Source organism: Tinamus guttatus, unplaced genomic scaffold (genome assembly GCF_059628265.1).
Source record: "Tinamus guttatus ecotype Peru unplaced genomic scaffold, ASM5962826v1 Tinamus_guttatus_pri_ptg000497l, whole genome shotgun sequence".
Classification (NCBI taxonomy): domain Eukaryota; kingdom Metazoa; phylum Chordata; class Aves; order Tinamiformes; family Tinamidae; genus Tinamus; species Tinamus guttatus.
In genome coordinates this window covers 4094534-4120000 of record NW_028289031.1, presented here as the reverse complement: position 1 = coordinate 4120000, position 25467 = coordinate 4094534, and the positions used below count along the sequence as shown (strand labels likewise).

The 25467-nt window shown below is 38.6% G+C and overlaps 1 protein-coding gene across 1 annotated transcript in view; it reads left to right on the top strand.

Moving 5' to 3' along the window:
• The window catches only part of SALL3 (spalt like transcription factor 3), a 20398-nt gene extending 16994 nt beyond the window's left edge, over positions 1-3404 (top strand). The window contains exons 2-4 of the mRNA XM_010220324.2: positions 1-205; positions 422-762; positions 1760-3404. The exon at positions 1-205 is cut by the window's left edge and continues 2726 nt beyond it. Of these exons, the coding sequence (XP_010218626.2) occupies positions 1-205; positions 422-762; positions 1760-2191 (978 nt within the window). The 3' untranslated portion in view covers positions 2192-3404. The remainder of the gene's footprint in view (positions 206-421; positions 763-1759) is intronic.
• The last annotated feature ends 22063 nt before the right edge of the window (positions 3405-25467 follow it).

Here is a 25467-nt window from a genome sequence, read left to right as displayed (position 1 = left end):
AATAGTGAAAGTTTCCGATCAAAATCCCCAGGTCTTAGCAACCAGGAAGAACCGCAAGAAATACAATTAAAGACAGAAAAACCAGACAGTCCACCACCCACAACTGAAAATGGAGGTGCGTTAGATCTGACATCCACCAACCCGGGAAGACCAGTCATCAAAGAGGAGGCTCCTTTTAGCCTGCTGTTCCTGAACAGAGAACGTGGTAAGTTTAAAAGTACTGTTTGTAATATCTGTGGCAAGCCTTTTGCTTGTAAGAGTGCATTGGAAATTCACTACCGCAGCCATACTAAAGAACGTCCATTTATTTGTACAGTCTGCAATCGTGGGTGTTCCACTATGGGTAATTTAAAACAGCACTTACTGACGCACAAATTAAAAGAGCTGCCTTCTCAGTTATTTGAACCCAACTTTACTCTAGGTCCCAGCCAAAGTACTCCTAGCCTGGTCACCAGTACAGCGCCTACCATGATCAAAATGGAAGTGAATGGTCACAGCAAGCCGATCTCTTTGGGTGAGGTCCCCTCGCTTCCAGCTGGAATCCAGGTTCCTGCTGCACCACAGACAGTGATGAGTCCAGGAATCACCCCCATGCTGGCACCCCCCCCACGCCGGACTCCCAAGCAGCACAACTGCCAGTCGTGCGGGAAGACCTTCTCCTCAGCAAGTGCACTGCAGATACATGAACGCACCCATACCGGTGAAAAACCGTTTGGTTGCACAATCTGTGGTAGAGCTTTTACCACAAAGGGGAATCTTAAGGTAAGAGGCCAAATGAAACTGTGAAGGCTTGGGAGGTTTAAAGACGCTGTGTTTAAGCTTTGCAGGTTTTAATGTTGCTTGCCCCAAAACCAGGAGAGAAGGGAGATTGGAAAAGATGCTTGCTTATGATGGTGGTATTTATTATGCTTCCACTGTGCTAAAGATAGGAGCTGGAAAGTAGGTGCACAATTTGTGCTCGAAAGCTGGCTCCACATATATTTGCACACATGCATATGAAAACTCACCTAACAAAGGTGATGCACATGCAACCAGTGGACAGACGCATCCTGGTAGGACTTGTGGTGCAGAGGTGCAGAACAGGCTCACTATAAACCACAACTGCAGAACTCTCTTTCCCCTTTGGGTGCCAATCTTGCAAAATCCCATTTGCTGTTCTGTTTTCCAAGCAGTGCACACCAGAAAGCTGTTTCGCACTGATTTATAGTGAGTTACTACAGGACCGATGCCTCTTATTCCCAAAGTCTGTTTAACTACCAAGACACGGCAAAGCGAATACATTTTTCAATGTTCTGAAGCTTTTTCTTTAAATCTTTAGCAAAACTGATGCCTGTGCAATGAGACTGAGTACTAAGAAAACAGACGAGCTGTAAAAAGGGGAAGGGCAGAGGAAATGTGCGTCTCCTCGTGCAAGTAACGTGCTTGGTAGTCTGCAGAATACGAGAACTTCCAGTTCTCTCATGAAGCTTACTAAGCTAAGAGGACACATACTGTGTATTGTTGCAGTGCTGTATTTGTTTTCCCTGCGAAGATACAAATGCACATTGAAAAATTAGAACAAAGTCCTTTTCTGTATAGGTTGACTGGGCCTTAGGACTACTGGAGTTGATTGTTTTCAATGTGAATTGAAAGACATTCTGGAGATGAGGAGAAAAAAAAAAAAAAAAAGGCAATGCTGTAAGTAGCAGGATGTTGAGGTGAGCAGTCTTCCTGGAGGGGGCTAATTTGGAGGTGTTTCTTGTCCCTGTTTCCTCTGCAGGTTCACATGGGAACTCATATGTGGAATAACGCCCCTGCAAGACGTGGTCGCCGGCTCTCTGTGGAAAACCCTATGGCTTTGCTCGGTGGCGACGCTCTGAAGTTCTCCGAAATGTTCCAGAAGGATCTGGCAGCTCGGGCCATGAACGTTGATCCCAATTTTTGGAACCAATATGCTGCAGCTATCACTAATGGACTTGCTATGAAGAACAATGAGATTTCTGTCATACAGAACGGAGGCATTCCCCAGCTCCCAGTAAGTTTAGGCGGAGGTGCCATCCCGCCTTTAAGTAACATTACCAGTGGCATGGACAAAGCTCGCACTGGCAGCAGCCCTCCCATTGTTGGTTTGGACAAAGCAAGTTCTGAAACTGGAGCCAGCCGTCCATTCACCAGATTTATTGAGGATAATAAAGAGATTGGCATAAATTAAAAGAATTCATTACAAATAACTGTTGGACCACTACTCAACACAACTTTTGTTCTGTTTCCTGTACAGCTGTTAAAGCTAAGCATTAGTTTCCTGACCTAAATGCATAGGTTCCCTTTACAGTTTTACCCATAGCAGAAATACGTAACTTTGTGGCTGCTGAAAAGTTGTCTTGCAAGATCTGCATGGTACTTCTTTCAACAGTGAGTTTGACTGTTACTGAGAACTTTGAAACCTTTTAATTTAACAGAAACAAACAAAAAAAAATCATTGGATAACTTCATTAAAAACAAAAAGAGGCTAGACTACGTCCACTTTGCTTCTTACAAAACTTACTCTCAACTGAGAAAGGGGGGCTTCATTACAGCATTCTGCCACACTTATTTGCTGGTTTTGTTCAAATTAGTTAGCAACCTGGACTATGTTTTTAGGAATCTTAATCTTAAATAAGTGATTTTAGTACCCCAATGCTGTGTATTATTACAGTATCCTTGTCTGTAGTATTTATAATGTTAAGATTATGCGGGTAACAGACAATATACTAGCCCCAAACTTAAATGAAGCTTTTGTACTGCAAAATACATCTGGCTATGTGATTTTTCTTTTTCTTTCTTTTTTTTTTTTCTTCCTTTTTTTTTTTTAAAAGCAAGTTTTGTTTTACTATAAATAAGTGGTTTATTTCAATGCAGGCAAAATTGTGAAGTTTTATTGGGAAAGATAGCATGCTTTTCATGTGCAAGTACCTGTCAGTAACAAACCTTTTTTTATTTAAGTATTTGTAGCTGCTATGTGGACAGTTGTTCTATTAAATGGAAAAAAAAATGTAGTGTGGACTTTAGCTCAATGATCGGAAAACAAGTTACAGACAAACCTTAGAACCATAAATTATTCACAACATTATAAACAGTTGTGAGTAAATTCTTCATGTTATCAAAGCTGTACAATAAAAAAGGTAATGTTTGTATAACGTGGTTGCAAACTCTTAATTTATACTATTGCACTTTTAGTATTTTGTATTAGGGAGGTTTGTCTATAATTTGAAACTGAACAAAGATGTAAACTATTTTATAAATAGTACTTTCACTTGAGGAATATGGGGAAACCCCCTGTTACAGCTTCTCACTTTGTTTTAAGGTCAAACAATGAGAGATCTCTATTAGCTAAGCAGAAAAGCCACAGAGAACTGTCAGATTCTTAGGAAAAATGGGGCCTGCCATTTCTTAAATTGAAATGATTCATTTAACTTTCCTATGAAACACATTTAAAAGCGTGACCACCCTTAACAATTCCAATAAATTTATCTGAGTGTGGTATTAATACAAGCCTAGGATAGACTAAGGAGAATATTGTGTAGGATTAATTTTTCTGTAGTCTGTTGTCTTTCACACATGCCCATCAGAAAGATGCCGACTGCCTAACAGCACTGGAAAAAAAAAAAAAAAAAAGGGATTTCAGGCAGCATAAGCAGTAGTAACATAAAAATATTCTGTCTTTATTCCCAACCCTTGCTGATTATCTTCTCGGATTACTGCAAAGCACAATGTACTCTGATTGCTCTAATATAATTTTATGTTGATTGCATTGTTTAAATTACACCAAGTAAATAAAGGGAACGGTTCCACTCAGAAGCTAGGCTGGGCACATTGAGGAGGTTGGGGCTTAATCAAAACTTGAACAGTAAACATTTTGTGTACTACCTCATTTTGCACATTACAAGCGTGGTGGAGTCTGACACCATGAACTTCCGTCCAGCGGGATTGTTTGAGGAACCTTGTGGGTAGCTGGGTAACAGCACAAGGAGTTTTATGCCCCCGAAGAAAGAATCAGACAGTGAGGTCTTCTCAGTCGAGGCTGCAAAATAGGACAATCTTTCTTCTCCAACAAAAAACATTACTGTAGGAGGATGGACTATTTCTGCCATCATGTAATTGAGTGAAAAGAGTTTCAAAGACTTACTAGTCTTTGCTTTGCTTTCTTTGCTTTTTTCGGAAATGAGCAATGAACTATACAGCTCTGTCTTCTACGGTGTGGAGATAGAGATATATAGATACACGCATTTATCTAGAAACAAAATTATATATCTGTAACACCTCTACAATATAACATCTTTTTATCACAGTGTGAGGGTGGTTAGGGGTGTTTCCAAGCATTGGGAAAAAAACTGAGGTGGCTTAATGTTGCTGTGTTTCAGCAATTGAATGTTTTTTATTTATCTGTGTCATTTTTGGTGTGACTTTTCTTTTGGGTTAGTATTTGGTACCATGTAGTGTTATCTCTGCTCCCTAAAGGATGTGTATAACTTTAAAAAAAATTAAAAAGGAAAAGAAAAAAGGAAAAGAAAAAAACATGGAAAAAAAAAGATGTAAAGTGTTGTAAATAAGATGGTTGATGATGGTACAGTAAGACTGACCCCATTTTGTATTCAGGGTTAGGTCATTCCTCTCTGCATGGTGAAGAGAGACACTATTTTTATACTGTGATACCATGTAGGGCTAGGAGCCTCCCTGAACCAGCTGGGAATTGTTACCTAGATCCAATATTTTTTATTATTAAATCTTGTTGGCTTGACACATCTACTGATTGAAATGGATGTCTTAGTCTAGGTTACTATTTTTGTCATATGGAATTGAATAAAATGCAGGATGTAATATTATTTCTGAATTGCGTTCCTTGATTATTCTAATAACAGAGCAAGATATGAGACTAAGGTCACCTGTGGTAGATTGGTGTCAATGACTTTTAATCGTCACATCTGAAAATCGGAATAAGGTCGACACCTTGTATTCAAATCCTATTCTAATAATATATTAATGGTGCACAGGGGTAGAAATATTAAAGTCTCTTTTCAATTAAAAAACAAACAAACAAAAACCTCTAAGAGCACATGTCACAAGACAGTAGAAGAAAAAAAACATTTTGGAGTGGGGAAAGCAGCCTTTGGAAGTACTGTTGTGTCTAATGGCCTGCAGTCTCAACGCTTCTCCTATAGTGCATATAAAAAAAGAAAGCTTCCTTCTTGTGTTGTTTAAGCATCTGCCTCGATTTCATGTTACATTACGTGATAAGATTTGGAAACAAATTTATCAGATGTAATTCAAATTCTAAAATACCCTGGGGTGGGGGTGCGGGGGGAAGTGACAACTCACATCCATTCATTCCAAATGACATATTCTGAACTTTAAAATCAAATTCATGTTTTGAGGAGTGTTGTGGGTTCCTTTCCTGTTTGGAAACCTGTGGGTTTATCAAAGCATGTCTAACTTTAAGCAAATTATTTTTTCATGTTGATTCAAATGAGAGTATTTACATTCTTAAGGTTAGGCATGTGATAAAATGTCTCCTGCAAAAAAAGCTGTATGTTTGACTAACCTTCAAGCTGTTATAATCCGGTGATGAATGCCCACTGCTTTTTACAATGGACAAAATATAAATAAAATAAAAATCTGTACTAATCATCCTTCCGTGGCCTTGTTACGAAGACACTCTGCTTTATAAGACCTACCCAAAGAAGGTACGAGTTTCCTCTGGTGCCTCAGCCACAGCCCTAGGTTTGCACTTGTGCTCATGCCCCTGCGTGTTCATCCCCGAGCCTTGCTGTGAGACAGTGCAATGTGCAAAAAAGAAGGGAAGCAAAAAAGCACTGATAGTTCTCATTCTGTTCACACTGTAAGAAGAAAAATATCTTCCTTCCCCTTTTCCCTTCAAAAAGGATGAAAGTAGGAGTGGTATCTATTTTTAAATATGTATGGGTATTTTTGTTATTATAGGAAAACATTAAATAAATTGTGATATAGATCAGACAGGTCAGAAGCTGCTGAATTAGAGATGTTTAAAATTAGAATCATATGGGATCTCTATAACTGGAATAACTTCAGATTATTTGTTTGGAATAACTTCAGGATTTTTTTTTGTGGGGGATGGTTGTTTTAAAATGTGAAAATTCCAGCAAGGCTTTCAAAACTTTTTGCATTATTTTTCCATGAGTTGTTAGGAAGAAGGCATTTTTGATGAATGACTGATATGAACCACTTTTTGCTTGTTTCTTTTGTTTGCTTTTTTTCTTTTGTGTAAACTAGCCCTTGATGCAATATCTATTCCCTTACCAATTTTGTCCATCCTTTCTTGGCAAATATTTTGTTTTCATAAAGCTGCATTTGTGCTGCATTTGCGTTGCCTTTAACTTCTCTGCATGTTCTCTGTCATTTGGAAGATGCTGTGTTTTATTTTTTTCCCCTTTTTTCTCTAATTCTGCAGAAGTCAAAAGAGCTGCCTGTTATTTACATCTGTGTGTAACACTAGCATAATGAATGATGAAGTCGTCAGTGATATAATCAGGTATGTGCCTAGCTCACAGGATCTGCTAACAAACATGCCATTCACACGCTTTCCTTTAGATGAAGGCATGAGGTTTGTTAGTTTGCTGCTGCAGAGCAGCCACAGGCGGTCAGGAAGACAAAGATCCTGATCGTGATTTCCCTCCACCTGCTTTTATACCACTGGAAACCGCATGGGCTTCAGTGGAAATGTTCCAGATTTGTTCTGGTGCAAGGAGTGCTTCCAGGTTCAGCTGTCCTGCACTGCTTTTAGATGTCATCTAAAATGGCTAGTTATGTATTAAAAATTACATCTAGGCAAAAGCATTCCGGATTTCGTTTTTAACATAAGGGGGAGAGGATAATACACATATTTTAGTAGGCAACACAAGGTTTTCCCTGTTTGAAAGGAAGTCCTCTTTTGAACTTGAAAAAAATGACCGTTTCCCTTAATTTAGAATCTGATCTCAAAACAACATTATATGAGTAATCAGTCCCTTTTCATTTAAATGGATAAAAGAAACTGTAACTTTTATATATAAATACATAAAAAGTGGAAATATTACTGTGATCCTGCTACTGCCAGACACTAACAGACAAACACTTTTACTTTACAGATATGAAGGATATCAGTAGATTTATTAGACAAAAAATACCTTAGTGCATGTTGCAGCACTGTATATTATTTTATTTTTCTAGAAGGAAGAATTGCTCAGCTCACTGAGTGATAAATTTGAAAGCCGAAAGCTTCAGGCTCTGCCAGTGACAGATTTTAGGGATGCGGACAAGTTACTAATTAGACTCTGATTCTGCTTGAGAACTAAATACTTTTGGGGCCTCTGGGAATGAGGGAGTGAATTCCTCTGGCAAAGTCAACTAGCACCTTGTAGTCTTGGGATGAATTACCCCATCAGAAAAGAAGGGGTAATACTTTTGGACCTACCTCACAGGGGTGTTGTGAGGAATAGTTTATGTTTGTACAGTGTTTCAAAAATGGAAAATGCTTGGTATTATTGCTGATTTTAGAGAGTTTACAGTACGCGTACTATTATTTATTATTTGTACTCCAGTAGTACCCATGGGCTCCAGTCAGGACTGAGAGTCCTTACGCTAAATGTTGTACACTCATGTAGTTGGGACTGATACAAAATTTTACTCAGTAACATTTTCCAATGGAATTATTTCACTATCAAGCATCTACTTGATCACTATAGTGGGTTTCACTCAATTACTTAGGTGTTTAAATTGATGATCAGTTTTAGAGAGAATTATCTGTTATCACGTTTTGTTTTGAGCTTATATTGATTATCAGAAAAAGTGCACCAATTTTCTATGGATAATCTAGAATCAAATCTTGCTATCAGTGGAATTCTACTGTACTTTTTGCTATTAAAGCTAAACATTAAAATAAATGTCTGTGTGTATATATTGTTATACACAAATATATAATATACATATACCTATAAACACATGTACATTTAAAATTTCTTCAGCTACTGAAATTAATTTTAAAATGTAACTTCCATATTTTAATCAAGCATTATCTGTTTTAGCTGCAGCTAAAACATTGCTAAAGGATTTTGGCCCTTAGTAAAGATATTTAAACTGGAAATCATGACAAGAGAAAAGATGTATTGTCACTATGATTATTTTTGTTTAGGCTTGTGAGCAAAGTTTCTAAGTCAGAGAGATGTTAAAAGTCTTTATCAAGCCATAGAAATCCTTACTTAGATTATGTTGAAATGAGCTATTATTTCAGGATGAGTGAGTGACTCCTTGTATACAAGAATGTTAAAATAAATAATTAAATATTTCCAAATGCAATCCTTGCTCTCATTTGGATGTTGATCAGAAAGCAATGTATCCCAGACTAGCAGACTATATTTAATGTTTTTTTATAGAGAGTACAACTCATTTCCAATATTACATCAAGCAACCTTAGGTCATGAACTAAAGGTATTAGCCCAGTTAATTCTATTGATACTCTTTTTCTCACTTTAATTTTAAGAAAAACCTTCTGTTTTAGAGTTTTTAAGGCGGCCTCAGTAACGTTAGGCCCATTGATTTCACTCAGGTGTGTCATGGAGTGAAGGTATGAGTCACAACGGCTGAATCTCCTCTAAAGATTCTCTCTTTCCTTCTTCTTGGGAAGATCCTAGTAGCTTTCCACATCCACCAACATGTCTGTACTTCACTGCCTTCCTTGGTGTGGATTAGCACCAGTTGTGTTAATCAGTTCGTACCTGCTATGCTGCAAAATGAGCTTTGTTTGGATAGAAGCAGCCTGGTGATTGAGGGAGTGACTGAGCCCCTTTGCAGGAGTTCCTGTGCTATTACCTGTTGTGGGCAGGCAATAAAATGTGCGCAGAAAAGGATGCAAATACCTAGTGTGGGTATGTTTCTGTCTAGTTTCTGTTACTTTGTGCTCTGAATTATGTGTCTGATAGGAGGTTTGGTCTGGGATTTTGAGTTTTTTTAGTTCTTGAAAAGGACAGTTCTCAATAGGTACCTCACAGAGTGGAACACCCCTTTGCACATTGGAGTTTTATAGGTAAAACATGACTGGCACTTACCTTCTCCTCTGCCTGCTTTCTCTTGAATGGCTCTTCCCATTTAATAGCATATCTTTCTAAGTCACTTAACTAGAATTTGGTCCTTCACCTAGGTTTAGTCTGCAAACCTGCTGAAATCAACAGGATTGATATTAAGGCATTAGATAATGTAAGTTGAATCTTCAAATGGTTGGCAACGTATCTGGTGTTGTTGAGTCAGTGACATCTGTTCCAATATTTGTCACTGGTCTAGGCCAGATTCTGCTATTTTCACTTATGGTGGGTGGCCCAGTGCTCCATAATTTACCTGGGTAAACTGTTGGGTATTGTACTTTAAGAGGAACGGTTTATATTTGTTGTCAAAAATCCTAATGCAATACCTGCATGCCAATCACACAGACAGTAGCCTCTTAAACGAGCTTGGGAGTGCCTGCAGCGCAGCTCCTTCTCATGCTGTACGTTACCATGTTCTTTATGTGTTTCTTTTAAGGCAGTGCTAAACGCACAATGTTGGTACATGTCCTTATTCTTTTGTTAGGATTTGCCTGTTTTTTTTGCATGTGGCTTTTTTTTTTTTTTCCTTCTTGTTCGTTTGTTTTCTTTTGGAACCAGGTCATGCTGCCCCTGCTCACATTTAATTCAAGGAATATGTTCATATAACTCACTGGGATGCTGAGCAAAGGTATTCTACATGAATGAGTACAGCAAAATCCATCACCCCAAAACTGACATGTAAGAATTTCAAAATACTTGTCCAATCTGAATTATTCAAGACTCATGTGTCGATGCAGTCAAGATAATTAGCCTCAGCTTTATATAAATATATATATTTTTAGTAAGTATTAATATTCATATGACTGGTTCCATTCTTAGTTTCTTTGTAACTAGGAACCCTTTCAGCCTGCTTTTGAATTTTCCATACATTTTTGGCAACGTATTAGTTTTCTAAAAACTTGCATCAAGGTCATGTTTACCTAGCAGCTTTTTGTGTGTGTGTGTGCAACAAGCAAGTTGTTGAACTTGGTTCTTATTTCAAGGTAGTTACTCATATAAAGTGCTGAGACAGAAGTAAGACTCAAAGGACTGCAATAATTTTCTGCAATGCTCTTTAAGTATTGAGGGAGACAGATCATTGATCAAAGCCAGTTGGTATGCTTATGAGTATTTCCTCTAAAGGAATTGATCTGGGTGTGCTAGGTTTTAAGTTGTGCTTCTTTTCCCTTACTTCTATAGCCACAGTACTTTATGTGAGAAAAATAAAAACACCAAATAGCACGCAAAAAGCTGCCAATACAGATGTCACTAAAATACAAAACAGAAAAAACACAAATACAAGTACTGTACCAGCATAAAATAATAATAATAATAATAAGATAAGAGTTTGAGACACTGGCATAGAATTTAAAACATGTACACACATACACACACACACATATACATATATAAAATAGACAGTGCCATACTACAAAACGACTAACTCAACAAATTCCCTGAATAATTTTGAGCTTTTTTTTTTTTTTTCTTCCATAAGATGTCCTTAAGTCAGCAAGAGCTCCCGGGGAAAGCTACGCAGTGTGCCATTGGTTGCAGTTACTAGATAGCGATTCTCATGGGCTTGGGAAATACCTGCTCTGATTTAAAAAGTTCATTACCAAGGTTGGAACTCTAGAAACCAAACTGTTTAGTGAATGTTAGTGCTTGTGAAAAATCCCAAACATATTCCCAGTTTGCCGCTGCTCCAGGGTCTCAGAAAAAAACACTGAATGTTTCAATATTTCTAAAGCTTATCACACGGCTCCAAAATAGGAATGAAAATGGCCCTTAGCTAATAACGAGGGCTTTAAAAGGCTTTATTCTAATCTCCTTCACCCAGCCAGGTATTATTCAAATTTCTACAGAATCATTCCTGATTTACATTGATGTAGCAGTACTGAAAGTCCAGCGTGAGTAAGACATTGCTTGTTTCCCCAGTGCAAAGTTGCTTGCCTTTTTCTCAGACTGTGAACCATTCAGTGTGCTTTCTGCCTTGGGGTTACAGGTGACCTGCCAGAGCCAATCTGTTACTCTGGGTTCCCCTATCCTGGCAGGCTGAATGGACTGGGGACCCTTCTGGAGGCCTCCTGGCCCAGCAGAGGTTGCAGCCACACCGTTCAAAACCCTCCCAGCCCCTTCAAAGAGGTAGTTGCCTCCAACGTGTCTACTGGGACTGGCCCTCGGCCAACATGGGCAGTCCTGTAGGGCGAGCGCATGTCCGTCACCTGCACCAAGGTTGTGCAGGAAGGACGTGGGGGCACCTGGCCTCCTGCCACAGCCCCCCAGGATGGCAAAGGCCCTTGGTTGCACTACATGTTCACAGTCTCTACTCTGTCTGCACAGCTGTTTCCTGCTGCAACCACCCCCTTCATCCTATGGCTGCTATCAGTGTGCTTTGAGATACAGTTTGTTTCCAGCCTGCCTTTGGGAAGATGCTGATTTTCAGTGTATGGAATTCATTCTTACCAGACTGCTCTTTTTAGAGTCTGTTGTCTTGTTAGGAACTTGTCTTGCATAATTTTGTGTTTCACTTCCCACGCTCTTAGGAAGCCGGGCTTACCCCACCAGCCCACCCGTGTGAGAGGGAATCGCTCCTTGGAGGCTTTCTGAGGGGGTTCTCTAGATTCAGTGAAGGTGGCAGAACATCTTTTAGGACTTGTTTATTCATCATTTTATCTAGTTTTGGTATCTAGCCCATTCTTGTTCAAGCATAAGAATATGCACACAGTACTTCAGGAATAATATTTCCTGAATGCTTGTGTAGACAGAGTAGTCCCTTAAGTAATGAGTTCAATTAGGCTAAGATACACTATGTAGCAATTCAATAACAAAAGTCCTGGGAGGTAGGGGGAGAAGAGGCTTGCCAATTGCTTGCACACAGTGTGCTGTATGACAACTAAAGAAGTCATGCTGTGGCATATTTGGCACATGCTGGCCTTGAGTTATGCCTAGCAACTCCCAAGGTTTAAGCCATTCCTTACTAAGGTTTCAATCAAGAAAAAGAAAGCCTGGTGTGCAAATTAGTAAGGCAACAGGCTCTGCTGGAAATCTCTTCAGGGACGCTGAATCTTGCAGAATACCAACATTTAACAAAATCAGTTTATCTTCCATTTTTGCCTAAAAAAAAGTCAATGAAGAGTTTAGTTTACTCATTCACTACCCTGAACACAGACTGTTGGACTGAGAACTGTAGAATGCTCTTGAAACTTAAAATGTGTAGACTTCTGCAGGTTTGAGTTGGGAACTATAACATGTTCAACAGTTTCTCGGCATTTCTCATGCCCGTTACTAAGAGATTTCATCATTTGAAAGCCAATTAGCTGCATATTTAAACGAGCATCTTTAAATGGGCCAATGGTTCTACCACAGCTTTAAAATGATCATAAATACATCTCAACTGTATTTTGTTTCAAGAGGACAGCACATTACAGAAACGGGTAGAAATCTTATTTGACTCTATCTCTAGTCCAGTGAGACTGCTCCTCTTAGTTTCTCAGTTCAACTGAAAACTCCTTCTGAGGAACCAATCTTTTAAAATGAGACACTGTTCATTTCTGAGAGAAAAAACCTTTGAAGATTTAAAGTTTACTTTAAATCGTTATAATGACTATTCAAACGGAAACAAAAATAGCAGAATATAGCAACACTACAGTAAATAATGTAGAACTGAAAGATTGTTATGCCAATACCTCATAGCTGTCTGCTCTTCAGGATTATGTTTTTGTGATAGCAATGGGATTGTGACTGCTGGAGCATTAAGCATTCTTCTGAATTTCTAAGGTGGCGGCTGCCAGTCAAACCTCCTGAATGCTTCTAGGGTTATGTCTTTGGAGGCCTGAGATACTGGTACAAATCTCTTACCTTTTTTTTTTTTTATGGAGAAAGTTAAAATACAAAGTTTCAGTCAAATGCTTCAGTTGAATTGTCTTGTTTTATTTGCCTTGCTTCAAAGAGTCAAAGGAAAATTTGGCTAATTAAATAAGAACTAAAAGCAGATTTTAGCTGCTAAAATTCTGCCACAGCTAGGGAAACTGTGTTGATATCCCATTCATGGACTGCAAAGGTTGGCATTAGGATCCTTGAGCTGTACTGTACTGTGCCAAATTAGGCACCTAGTAGAAGAACAAGACCTTAACAGGATGTCAGAGAGCAGAAAAAGGCTCATAACGCTTCACAGCAAGACAGAGAGAGTACTTTTCTATGCAGCATTTCAAACTGAGGTGTTATTGCTTTCAAGATCAGTGTGTTACAAAAGGACTGAGGGCTCTGCCAGCGATTTTTATAGACTTTTTTTGATTTTTGTTTTTAAAACATCTATATGCCAGTTCATTAACTTGGGGTAAAGCTTTTCATGGCTTTTATTTGACTTTTGCTGTCATTATCCCAATAACCAAGTCCTTTGCCTGTGATTTTGTACCCTTGAACTTTACTGCTCATGGTATATATTGCTGAAGAATCAGCTGAAGGAAAAGTGATTTGTCTTCAGAGAATTATCAAGCACCTATCATATTGCTGGTTTTATTGTGCAGAGACCAGATACTGTACTGTTTTCTATTCTTAACATTCAGCTGAATGGTGTAGGTTTTTCACCATTTTTATTTTAATAAACACTTTAAATAATACACATTATTACAATTACTATAATTACAATTACTATAATTGACCTCATATTAGATGGATGGTTCTCTGTCCTAAAACAAAATTCACAGTAACTTCTGCCCAAGTTTGAAGTTCAGATTCCTCCTGGAGTAATATATCCAGATTATATACTCCTCCTGGAGTCACTCTGTGTGTTGTATGTAGGAACCTGGAGTGATACTTTTTCCAGAAAACAATTCTAGAATTTTAGTCACTTATTGAAACTTAGCTATCAGAATTATTAGAAATGTTTGTCTAAAGTAATAGCAAAATCTGAAGGCAATAATTGTTATAAACTGATCTTGTCAGCCCTGCTGAGTAACTCACCACAGCTAAGAATTAAGTAAGCAGATAATGCATGACACTACAAGTAATACATAATGTACATATCTTGCTTTTTTTTTTTTAACTGCTTGTTAATGTTGACCTATTGCAAGTCAGAGCAGTGCAAAAAAATGACATGAGCTCATTCTAAACACCAAAAGTACATCTCGGCTAAACAGAGCACTCTTTCAGGCATAACAGCAACGCCTCACCTGCCATTGCCTGTATTCTGGTCTTAAAATATCATCCGCTCAGTCCTACTGCTAGACTTCGTTGTTGCTGTAACTGGGGCAGACAGAAAATGTTTGACTGGTTTGTTGTAAGATGCCTTCATTTTTTTTGTAAGAAGCAGGGTGGATGTGCTGGGGCAAGTGCTTCTCTTGAAGAGCTACCGAGCAGGCTCTGGGAGAAACTGTAGGACTGGCAGGTGAGGGGAGCTGAGAGCAACTCAGAGCAACCAGGAGGGTGAAGGGAAGATCAGGCAGCAGACAGTCATGACGCAGAGTTGACAGAAAAAAACATCCTGCAGGTGGGGAGAAGGGTGGTGCTCTGCCAAGCTTTCTGCATTGCAGGCTGGAATTAAGGAGCTCCCTCTGCAGTACTTACAGAGACAACTGACTGGGAGGCAGTTCATTTTGTTATTTTTCTTCTCCCTTTGATGTTGTTTTTCATTTGTTTTTTTTTTTTTAATATATATAATATGTAAATATCGAAAGTATACAAAATACATACTTTTTTCTATTGCACCAAGTTTTTAACCAGGTAAAAATTAACTTTTCTATGCTTGAAATTTGGGATGGGGAAGAGGCTTGCAGCTTCACATAGGAGAGGGTCTAGGTAGATCTGCCTCAGAGCAGCAGCTGGGAGCAAGCCCTGCCCCAAGGGAGCCTGAGTGAGCATGGCTCGGCAGCCTTCATAAGCCACAGGCAACTTGCGTAGCAGCTGCCTCTGCTTGTTCAGTCAGTCAACACGCCAATGCGGGGTCCTGCCATTCCCCACGTCCGCATCAGAGAAGGGGGAAAGGCTAACATCTGTCCTGGAGGAAAATAGTAGTAGTTGAGATCTGAGGTAGCAAACCGCACACATACTTCAGGAGACTTTGCCCGTGCTTGGGCAGAGGTGGAGGTATTTTTTCTTATATGCACCTCATTGCAGTTAGTTGTCCTCCAAGTGATTTCTGATAGTACTCGAAACCAGCCAGGAAGCGCCGTTGGTGGAGAGCGTGGCTGTCCACTGCAACACACCCGCCTCCTAGGCAGAATGCACTGTACTCAAGTTTGCTTTTTCTCTGTCGCCAGTTACAATTTGAAGCAGCATTTGTAACCGATGAAGCATCAGACTGCTGGATACCTGTCTCTATATTGCATCCCTGGAGTTTTCTTCGGCTAGTGCAGTCCCTAAGGCATTGTGCTAAAGCCATCAAGTATATCCCGGAGGATCTTGGTGGGGAAGGCATCGCTGCCTGCCACCTCTGCACCTTCCACAGTTTCAGGGAGTTGGCTCTGCAGGCAGGATTCATGCTGCTGGATTCCTTTCTGGGCAAGCGGGGATGGAGTAGCTGTGAACGAGAAAAAGTTGAAACTAGATGAAATGGAATTGTTCCAGTCCAGGCAGATAGGGTGGATTTACTTGTGGACATTGGCTGACCCCATTCTTCTATAGGTGCAAGCCCATTTTGTAACTGTACCCAAATCAAGATGATACACTTTAAAATATAGCTAAAGAAAGAGTGAGTAGGTAATTGTTTAACTACCTCATTTCCAAAACAACTGTATTTTCTGCAGTGATAACTCATATATACATTTTAGTGAAGTGTCCTTTGTTATCCCCCTCCTACGGCACCAGTATTTGAATTCAGCTGTTTAGGTTTTGTTTTATTCTGTACTACTTTCCTATGCCAATACTGGGATTGATCTGGATATCTAATGCTATAGAGCTTCTGAATATACATGCATTTTCTACTCTTCTCCCCCACACCTCTTTTTTTTTCTTTCAGTTACTACTACTGTTTGTACTGTTGTTTATAACTCCACTTCTGCTGTTTTAATTAAATTTACCTATGGAAAACAAAGACATGAGATCTGGCAGGCAGGGAGCTCAGGGAGACAAGGTGGTCTGTTACTGAATAGAGTGATGCTTGAGAGGTGCTATTCTTTATGCATCGTCATGATCATCAGATAAGGAAGAATCATATGACACATTGCAAGAATGCTTTGAATAAAGTGAAATTCTAATCCTTTCCCAACATAATCATAATGATGTAAGTGTATCCCTTTATATGGTGTAAAATTGATTTTTCTGTCCTATTAACAGCTGTACGATTTCTGTTCTGGACACATATTTCTTCAAAATTGCCTAGTTCCCTCAGTACAGCGTTGTTTCTTTCCTCCTCCTTTCTTTAAGCCCATTCATTTTTTATTTATTTTATTTGCCATCATGACCCTGCGCGAGGTTAAAATGATTATTCAGCAGTTGTGCCTTGCTGAATTACCCATCTTTTGTTCCATGGTCTATTTTGTTGTTAGTGTACTCCGTAGACGCCTTTGACTCAATTATCACTGATATTGTTAATCTTAGGGCTACTCAAGATGAATTACCAAACTGTATAAAGATGACATTAGTCTTTTCTATTCTTAAAAGACCAATTCTTTTGACAGAAATCCAGGAAACTTCAATCCGTGAATGAATAAGGTAAAAAGGACAAAGTAATGATGTGATACCTTTTATCACACTGACATTGTAACTTGATTCTATTGTAACTACACTTAGGAACCTAACTGATATGTTAGTCCAATAAAACTATGACAGTCTTTATGTAACAAAAATCTAGCTTGTTCATGTACAGTGCTGCACCTCACCTATCAGAATTTAGTCAAAGGATTGCAAAGGGTTGTGCTCAGTTTTCAGAATTAACTTCTGTACTTAGAAGCCTAAGGAGTCCCACAGATGTTCCATGATATGAGGAAATTTTAATGATAAAGCTGTCTTGATCGGGAAGGGGGTGTGATGGTTTGAAGTGATAAACTGCTGTACTTGTTAGTTCTTGCAGCAAGGCAGTCATACTGGAATAGAGCTCTCACACTCACTGGCCTGTTGGTACCATGAGCTGAAGTAAAACTTACGATTTGGAGTTTTCCTTTAGAGGTGCTGTCAAAAACTCTAGTGTGTGTTTGGGTATATAGTGCCTCCTAAAAAGCTAATATGTAAAAAAGTAAATTGTAACCTTCAAGCCTTTATTACCAATGAGCTAGCCAAATGCTGTCGCAAGTGGTGTCCCCATCCCTGTGTCGCAGATGAGTGCTATAATCACTCTTTTTGGACGGAAACAGGACACAGCCATGACATATACATCAGACTTCAAATTCACTTACTGGATCAGATTCTGAGAGCTTACTCACTTTATCCTTCTACACTTCCTTTTTTTTTTTTTTTTTTTTTTTAACTCACATTTCTATTTTAAGGCTCCCTGCAGATCAGTGATATGTTATTCTTTGTGAAAGTACTGACAGGTCATCCCTAGATATCTTTTGGATGACTATTTTACCAGTCTCACGACTGGAAGCCCAGAGATATCCCCCGCCTCTGGTGACTCCTTGTCAGCCTACAACTCCTGCACTCACAGAGCCGTGTGCCACAGGGCTGAGCTGGGCGAGCTGCCTCGCTGCCCTCAACCACTGCACAGCTTACAGTTGCAGACATGTCCTCATGCCTCTGCCTCATCAAACTCCTTTCTCTAGAAATGTTTCCTTCTGTTATCCTATCAGCTTGCCAAGATTTCAGGATATTATTGTATTTATGAAGGATTCAGGCTCACCAGAGAGAGAATTGACCTTTTAGGACCTTCTTAGGCCATGGCTGTGGCATTGCTAAAAATCTAGCCTGCCATAAAAGGGACTCCTGCGCGAGTTTCCTGAAGCTTTTTTTTTTCCTGATTTTGCAAGAGTCTGAAGTACTTCCGGAGAATGGAGGAAATTAGGCACCACTTCTGGTGAGGAGACACAAGGGAGTGGTTTGCTTTTATTAAGCTGCTTTGCATCAGTGCAGCAAAAAGGCACCTGATATAGCGCTTAGGTTGCTGCTAGAAGAGAAGGCTTGGAGGGAAGAAATGGAAGAGCTGGTTGTGGAGAAGGCTCCATACTGAAGTGCTGGGGGATGCCAGACTGACAACAGTTATAAAATCTGGGATTTTAAGTAAGATATCAGCGAACTATTGCATGTGCTTTCTTCATAGCACAGGTCTGCTGTCCACAGGGGAAGGTGAGGGCATTGTCTAGGGGTACAGTTTTCTGTAATTTCTACACATTCTCATTATTTGAGCCTATTAATAAACTCCCCTCCCCTCAGTTGTTTGCAGATCACCTCTATAAATTTCTCTATCCTGAAGGCCACACATTGGCTGACTCGCATGTACTAACTAGCAAATATGTCCAGATAAGCCACTGATCAGAAATGTCAAGGGATAGAGCTCATGTGGGCCAGAAGGCAATACTGATCATAGGCACTGCCTGTTTTTAGGCCTAACATCTCTATAATACTATGAGGCTGTGAAGCTAAGGCTGTAAGGCCAAGGCACACAAAACATAGCTGAAGGCAGATTTTTCAGTCTGGTCGCTAATCCCTTTGTGGATCTGATTGCACGACTCAGTGCAAATGAGACAGTTAACTGTCCAAGCCTGCCTTCTGCCTTCTCACTGCTCTTCTGGCCTTCCACTAGCACAAAGGTTTTTGAGCTCTGCCTATTCCACATTTACCTGCCACAGTTCTCCCTAATCTTTGTCCGTCACCTTATGTCCTGCCTGAACTCAGTATTCAAACGCACCCATGTCTAATCTGCTCTAACACCTGCCTTCACGTAGAAACTCATCCCCCTCTCGGCTCCACACACACTATCTGCTAACCCAGGAGAAGTTAGGTATCACTTATACCAAGACTCATTTCCAGTCTCAGAGCTTCCAAATGGATCTTCGGGGTGAACTAGTTATGACTCCAGCTTGATTAGGTTGCTTGGATCCGACTTAGATGCATGGCAAGAAGGAGATTATTCAAAAAGGGGGATTAGACAGATAATAGCTAAATTGGCAGAGAGGCTAATCCTGTGCATGTGCAAGAGCAGCAACTTAGCTGTCAGGGGACCATTCCCCATCCTGTTTGTGTGGCTGCTGGGGCAAGATACATGGGGAGGCCTGCAAGGGGAGCAGGATGTGTGGACCGAAGTGGGGATTAGGCTTAGCTGTCTGACTCCTCCTGACGTAACCAAATGAGGAAGCTGAATCCTGCTGTTAGTGTTCAAAGCACTTCTAAAATGGGAGTGGGCTTAAGCCATTACAGATGTATGTAAAAGCTGCATAAATAGTTATTGGTCAATTTTTAGCGTTTAAAAAATACACGCCAATGCAGTTGTACTTAATGTAGATAGATATGTTTCTGTAGGGCATTATAAGATGTTTTATGCTTGTACAGCAGTTTCATTTGCCTGAGTCAAATTGGTTATGCAGCATAAAATATGCTTTTCCCCTGTAAGTGCCAGAATAACTAGTGATGTTCTTTTTATTTCCTTTTTTTTTTTTTCATCAATAAAACACTAAAATCCAAGTCTGGCCTTAGGCTCCTCAGTCACTTAGGAATTTCAGTGAGATTAGAAGACTGAGGACTATCTTTGCCTAAAAAGATTATATTCTTATGTGTTATTTTAAAAAGATTTTCCAATTGTTTGCCTTAACCGTAGTCTCTGTTTAATTTTTGTAAGACTTCTTAAGCAATAGTTCTGATGTGGTATTGACCAGTGTGGATTTTGCCTCAATATTCTTAATTTATAGGTTGGGGAATTACCATGACTAGGCCCTTGTTCTTCCACAAAGATCCCTGTGTCCTTTTTCTCCTAATTTTCATTTATTGCAGAGGATAAAATGTTTGTTGTTTTGCAATATTGTTTGTGATACTTTATCATAGTTGCCTTCAAATGTTCTTAAACCTACTACCTACAAAACATATTAGTTTTTTTTGGCTATTATTTCATTTTGCAGTGCAGAGGCTTCAGGTATCATCTATAGTAGTTTCCTTCAGTGACAATTCCCTTTGACCTTCAAACAGTTGACCATTAAATTATTTTACACTGTGCTGTAAAAACCCATAGCAGTCATATAGATGTTTCATTAGCATTTCAGGAATACAAAAAAGAGATAGAAGCAACTGATATTGCAATCCAACTCTTTATTTTATTCTGACTGAAATAATTTGTGAAGTTGTTATTTACTTCTTTTTTCTGTACTTTTTATTTATTTTGTTGATGGAGCTTTCATGTTTTAGGCTTTCAGGTATCCTGGAAACTAAATATTTTAATAAGTGCCCTTCCAAGATACTAGCCCATTAAATGGAGGTGATAACCTCTCTTCTCCACTATTTCAAAAACTTGTTGACTCGTGTGCTCCTTCTTTATTATTATTATTATTATTTTTAAAATCTCTGAGGGCAAAGAATCTTATCTTTCACAGTATTTGAAACTTTCAGCTAACTTGCAATCAAATTGAATCAAATTCATGACCAGTAGGTCAAAACATTATCTTCATTTTTTTGCAAAGCTTTGCACAGTTTAACTCCACTCAGTCTTTGCAATCTTTGTTTTTCTTTATCTCCTAATCAGTTCCATTCTTAATGAAGTGAGATATGTTTAAACAGTGTTTATAGAACACTAGTGCTATTTACAGTAGAGTTGGGATTTTGAATTTTTTGTAAACAGAAAAGGACCAAAAGAAAGATCAACAGTTATGGTGTATTTATTTTTCTATTGATAAAATCTGAGACAAACCTGTAACGCAGACACATGCTCATCAGGTAGAAGTGAACCCGAATCAGACACAACAAGCAAGACTGAAGTCCACTAAAGCACAAAGTGACTCTGCTCACTGAGCGAGCACTGAGTGTCAAGCTCATGACTGTCAAGAAATCCAGCAATAAATATGACAGACTGTGCTTTAAGCTATGCTGTTGTCTCAGAAATCTTCATGTTGCTTGCACACATTCTACTATATAGAAATATCCAGGGACTCAGTATCTTCTTCCACTATGGCCTTACTTTGGTACTGACTTCAAGAGAAGTTAATGATTTGCCAAATCACCAGAGCCATTTCCAACAACACTTTATTTTTTCTTATCAGGTTGAACTCTATTTTATTTGTGACAGAACTAGAGTGAGATGCTTGCAAAAAGAACTTTTCTGAAATGTGCATGTGATGTATTCAGATTTAAAAATATCTGCCAAACTAAGTTTCATTTACTTTTTTTTGCTATTGTTTTCTGAGTCATCATGTCTTTGCTCACTCAGGAAAAAAATGTATTTAATTTTTGTGCTGAGGAGAAAAGAGTTTTTGTTTTCAAAGTTATCCTGACTGCCATGGCAAACATCAGTGGTACTCAGAGAAAACAATAAAAAGCATTGTATTTAGTCTGCTATTGCATTTTCTACATGCTTGTTTCTGAACTGAAATTATTCACTTGATTTTTAGACCGGATTTGCTTGTTTATATTTAGCCACATTTGGACTTTTCTGGTTTTGTTTGAGTCCCATTAATCTAAATATTACTGAAAATTTAACTACAACTTTACTTCAACTACTACTAATTTCCTCCTATACTGTTTCTGTGGCTGCTGTTTCCTCAAAAAGAGAAAAAATAGCATTTTTTTCCATGGGTCAGGTGATTACAGCTGCAAATTCCTATGAGCAGAAATGAATTTATCCTGTTTAATTCTGAAATGAATAGTAAATCAAATAATATTAAACATGATCTTCCAAGGGTGGAAAATACCACTACCAGGGTGAGAAAATTCAGACCATGCTCCTGATTTGATAGGAGTGAAAGGCACAGCTGGCCAGTGTCACTAGAAACTGAGACCTGTTTATTGTTTAATCTGTTTGAGTCTAAATTAGGCTTAGCCTAATTTTTTAAAGATATTCAGTAAGCAATTTGCCATTTTATATTTCTTAATAAGAGGGAAATTATCTTACTGAAAATTACGTACAGTTCAAAATTTTTCTCAGCTGCAGCTCTACAATTGCACTTATGAGTAATAGGCTACTTGCAGTTGTAACTGAGCAAGCTTTGGCCTTCTGTGTAATAAATTACTTTCCTGACTCAAATATTTATCATGTTATTAACTTCAAGCTAATGAAAAGAGATAATTTAAGCAAATAAGAGTCAAACAAGTAGGATTAGTCTTTCATGTACTTAAGGAAATTAAATAACTCATTATTACATAAAAAGACTTGTCATTGTAAATATACCAGTGCTGAAACAGATATTTTTATATAACAGAGGAAAATAGTTCTCTTAAAATCTTATTTTGAATTACTCATGCAAGTTGGGGTTCTTTTAAAAATATTGACTACAGATTGCATGCCCCAAAGACATTACAGTATTTGAGGAAATACAACCTGAGCTATGTTTATATTATTCCTTAATTAAATACAATAGATTGAATTTACTTAGAAATGGAAGCAGTAGAACTTAGAGCAAAATTTTGTATGTGGATGTGGAGCTTACCAAAGAATGACTGCAAAATAAAATATCCAAAGGTAATGGCAACAATTTTAAGGAGACCAGACTGGAAATTAAGGTAGTTGTTCACAGCTGTGACGTTGTGTGGAGAATGGGACAAAAAGGAGAATGAGGGTAGTTTGAGACCTTATTCCAAGTCAGAAAACTCAAGGCCTTCCTGCCCACATGGAAAAATGCTATGCTTGCAATGATTATACTAAAATCTGCAGATGCTTCAGTGCTACTGCCCAGCGCTTTGACCCCAGGAAACAAAAGATTTTTAAATACATTGCACAAAAGTGGCTCCATTCAAGGGGAAACAGGGCCGAAACTGTAAATATTTACTGATCTACAAACTTTCTATACAGTAGGTGAGGCAATAATGAGAGCAGTTATGAAGGATAATAAAGCTTTGGGGAATAAAGTGCTCAACTAGCATGTCTGAGCCACACATGAAATGTCAGGTAGCTGGTATGTCTGAATACGCAGAGGGCTTAGACCCAGAAGGTTTTTTTACAAGCTGGCTCAAAGAGTTATTGATACAAGCCAATTTAGCTGCCCCAGTTGTTCTGGCATCTGCCAGGAGGCTTCTTGCTAAATAAACTTCTACTTCTCCCTTTCTGTGTACTGTGCTGGTGGGTCGTGTAATTGTTTTTGTAATAAACAGGCTCCTTAAAACATCCAGAATTGCTTCTAATCTGAATTACCAAAGTTTCACTCTGGGAATATATATCCAGATTACACTATGTTACTTTTGAAGAGGAGACAGATGTTCATGGCTGTGAAACAGATATTTCAATATAGTGTTTTTTCTTGTGCAGTTCGCTACTCAGCTAGACTTCAGATACAAGGCAATAGGCATATGGACAGCTTTTAACTCCTGAGGAAGCAAGTATATTTGCACAGGATCAGTGAAAGTAAGATCACTGTATTTGCAGGAATGTAGAAATGAAAAAAAAAAATCCTCTTAGAATATTTCTGTTGTGGTTGCGAATTATGGAATGAAAAAATCTTCATACGAAACAGGCTGTATGTTCTTTCTGTGGTAACTAGTATGGCATTGCCCTTGCTTAGTTCTTAAAATAAGATTTACAAGAAAAATGCAAGCTAAAAACATAATTCAAGAAGAAAAAGATAGATATACATATGCTGTGGATTTCTGGGGATATTTCACCTCTTCATGTCATGACTGATGAATTTACCTGATACGGATATTAGACAGCAAATTAAGAAGCAACACATCTTGAAGTACATAAACCAGCCACAATTCCTGCTGTGCAGCCTTTACTCATGGGGGTGACATGTCTGTGTAGTCCAGTCGCTTGCCAATCATTTTCAGGGGAACACAAACTTGTGTGCAAACAATCTCAAAATCGAGAAATCTCTTTTAACAAGTACTAAAGGAATAGTACAAGGATAAGGCCACTTATCAGCAGTGGTCACCTTCTTCAGTTGGGTTAACTGAAGCTGAAATGTGGTATAACAGCTCTGGTGGAAACTATGTTTTAATGGGGGAGTGCAAACATTGCTGTAGACATTACATAATTACTCCTGGAACAGTATTCCCTTTAGGGCAATGCCTGTTACTTTGATAATTCAAGCAAAGCTTTTTAACTGTGAAGGAGTGATCGAAGCTTCTTTACTCCAAGATTTTTACAGCAATATCTAGGGCTCTCTGATGAAGATCCCTGACTGTTTTCTAGACATGCTCATATCTGGCAGAATGTCTAACCTCACTAGTCTTTTTTTTTTTTTTTTTGCTCCAGAGTAAAGGGAAAATCACCCTGTTTAAAAACTACAATCATACCAGACAGCATAACTGCCTGCAGGTACTGATTATTATAAATATGAGAATCATATTGTGCTGGTGGCTCTTTTAATACATACCTATCCCGGTTATTGTAAAGAGAGTCTAAAATCCTCTACTCTCTGGATACGGCAAATAACCTGTCTACTGGAGGGCAAGTAGCAGATGTGGGAGCCCTGAAAGGGTTAGGGCTGGTATGTCTCTTACCAGTTTCCCTTCTAGCAAACACGTGGAAAGTCTTTTATATTTACATATAACATATTTATATTTTACATGTGTTTATAAGTGTATAGATAGACAGATATTTATAATTCCCCTTTGAATTTTACAGAGCCTTTACTTCAATAGTATTCCCTGACATAGAGACCCCAAAGACCAGCTAGCTATACAGTATAAAAACTTTGGCATCCATTTTAACTGTTTTGTCTTTTTATTTCATCAAGTATCCTCCAGATCTTGTGTTACAACCCAGAAGTAAGGAATAACTGATATGCTTTGTATTATATGTGATATCAAGACAATCATATCATGTCACTGCTTATTCATCTATCCCATAAATAGACCAAATCTCTCCACACATGGAATTATTTACCAGCCTCTGATCACTTGCCTTTACCTCTTTCAGTTTATTGTATTGCTGCTGTTTTGTGAGATGTGCTGACAGATGGTAAGCAAGATCAAAATCAAAGGTGCACTATTGATTTATAGCACAATATAATAAATGCCTTCTATATAGAGTTTTCTATTCCAATTCTTATTATTTCCTAACACTCTGTTTTTTGTTGTTTTATTTTCATTTTTAACGTATGGCTGCACATTGAGCAGATGGCTTCATCTGAGCCACACACAATGCTGTCTAGGACTTTCTCCTGAATGTTTACAGTTAATTTAGAGCAGGCAAAAACTCCTGGTGAAGCCAATGGGGAAAATAAATAAGAACTGCTGAGGAGGGCTCAGAGGCTGGCAGGATCCTGCAAACTAACAGTTTTCAGTACAACTTGGAAAGAAAAGAAGGCATTTTTTTTTTCCTTGAGATACAGGCTTGTTGAAGTGATAGCACTAATAGCTTTCTTTAGGTAAA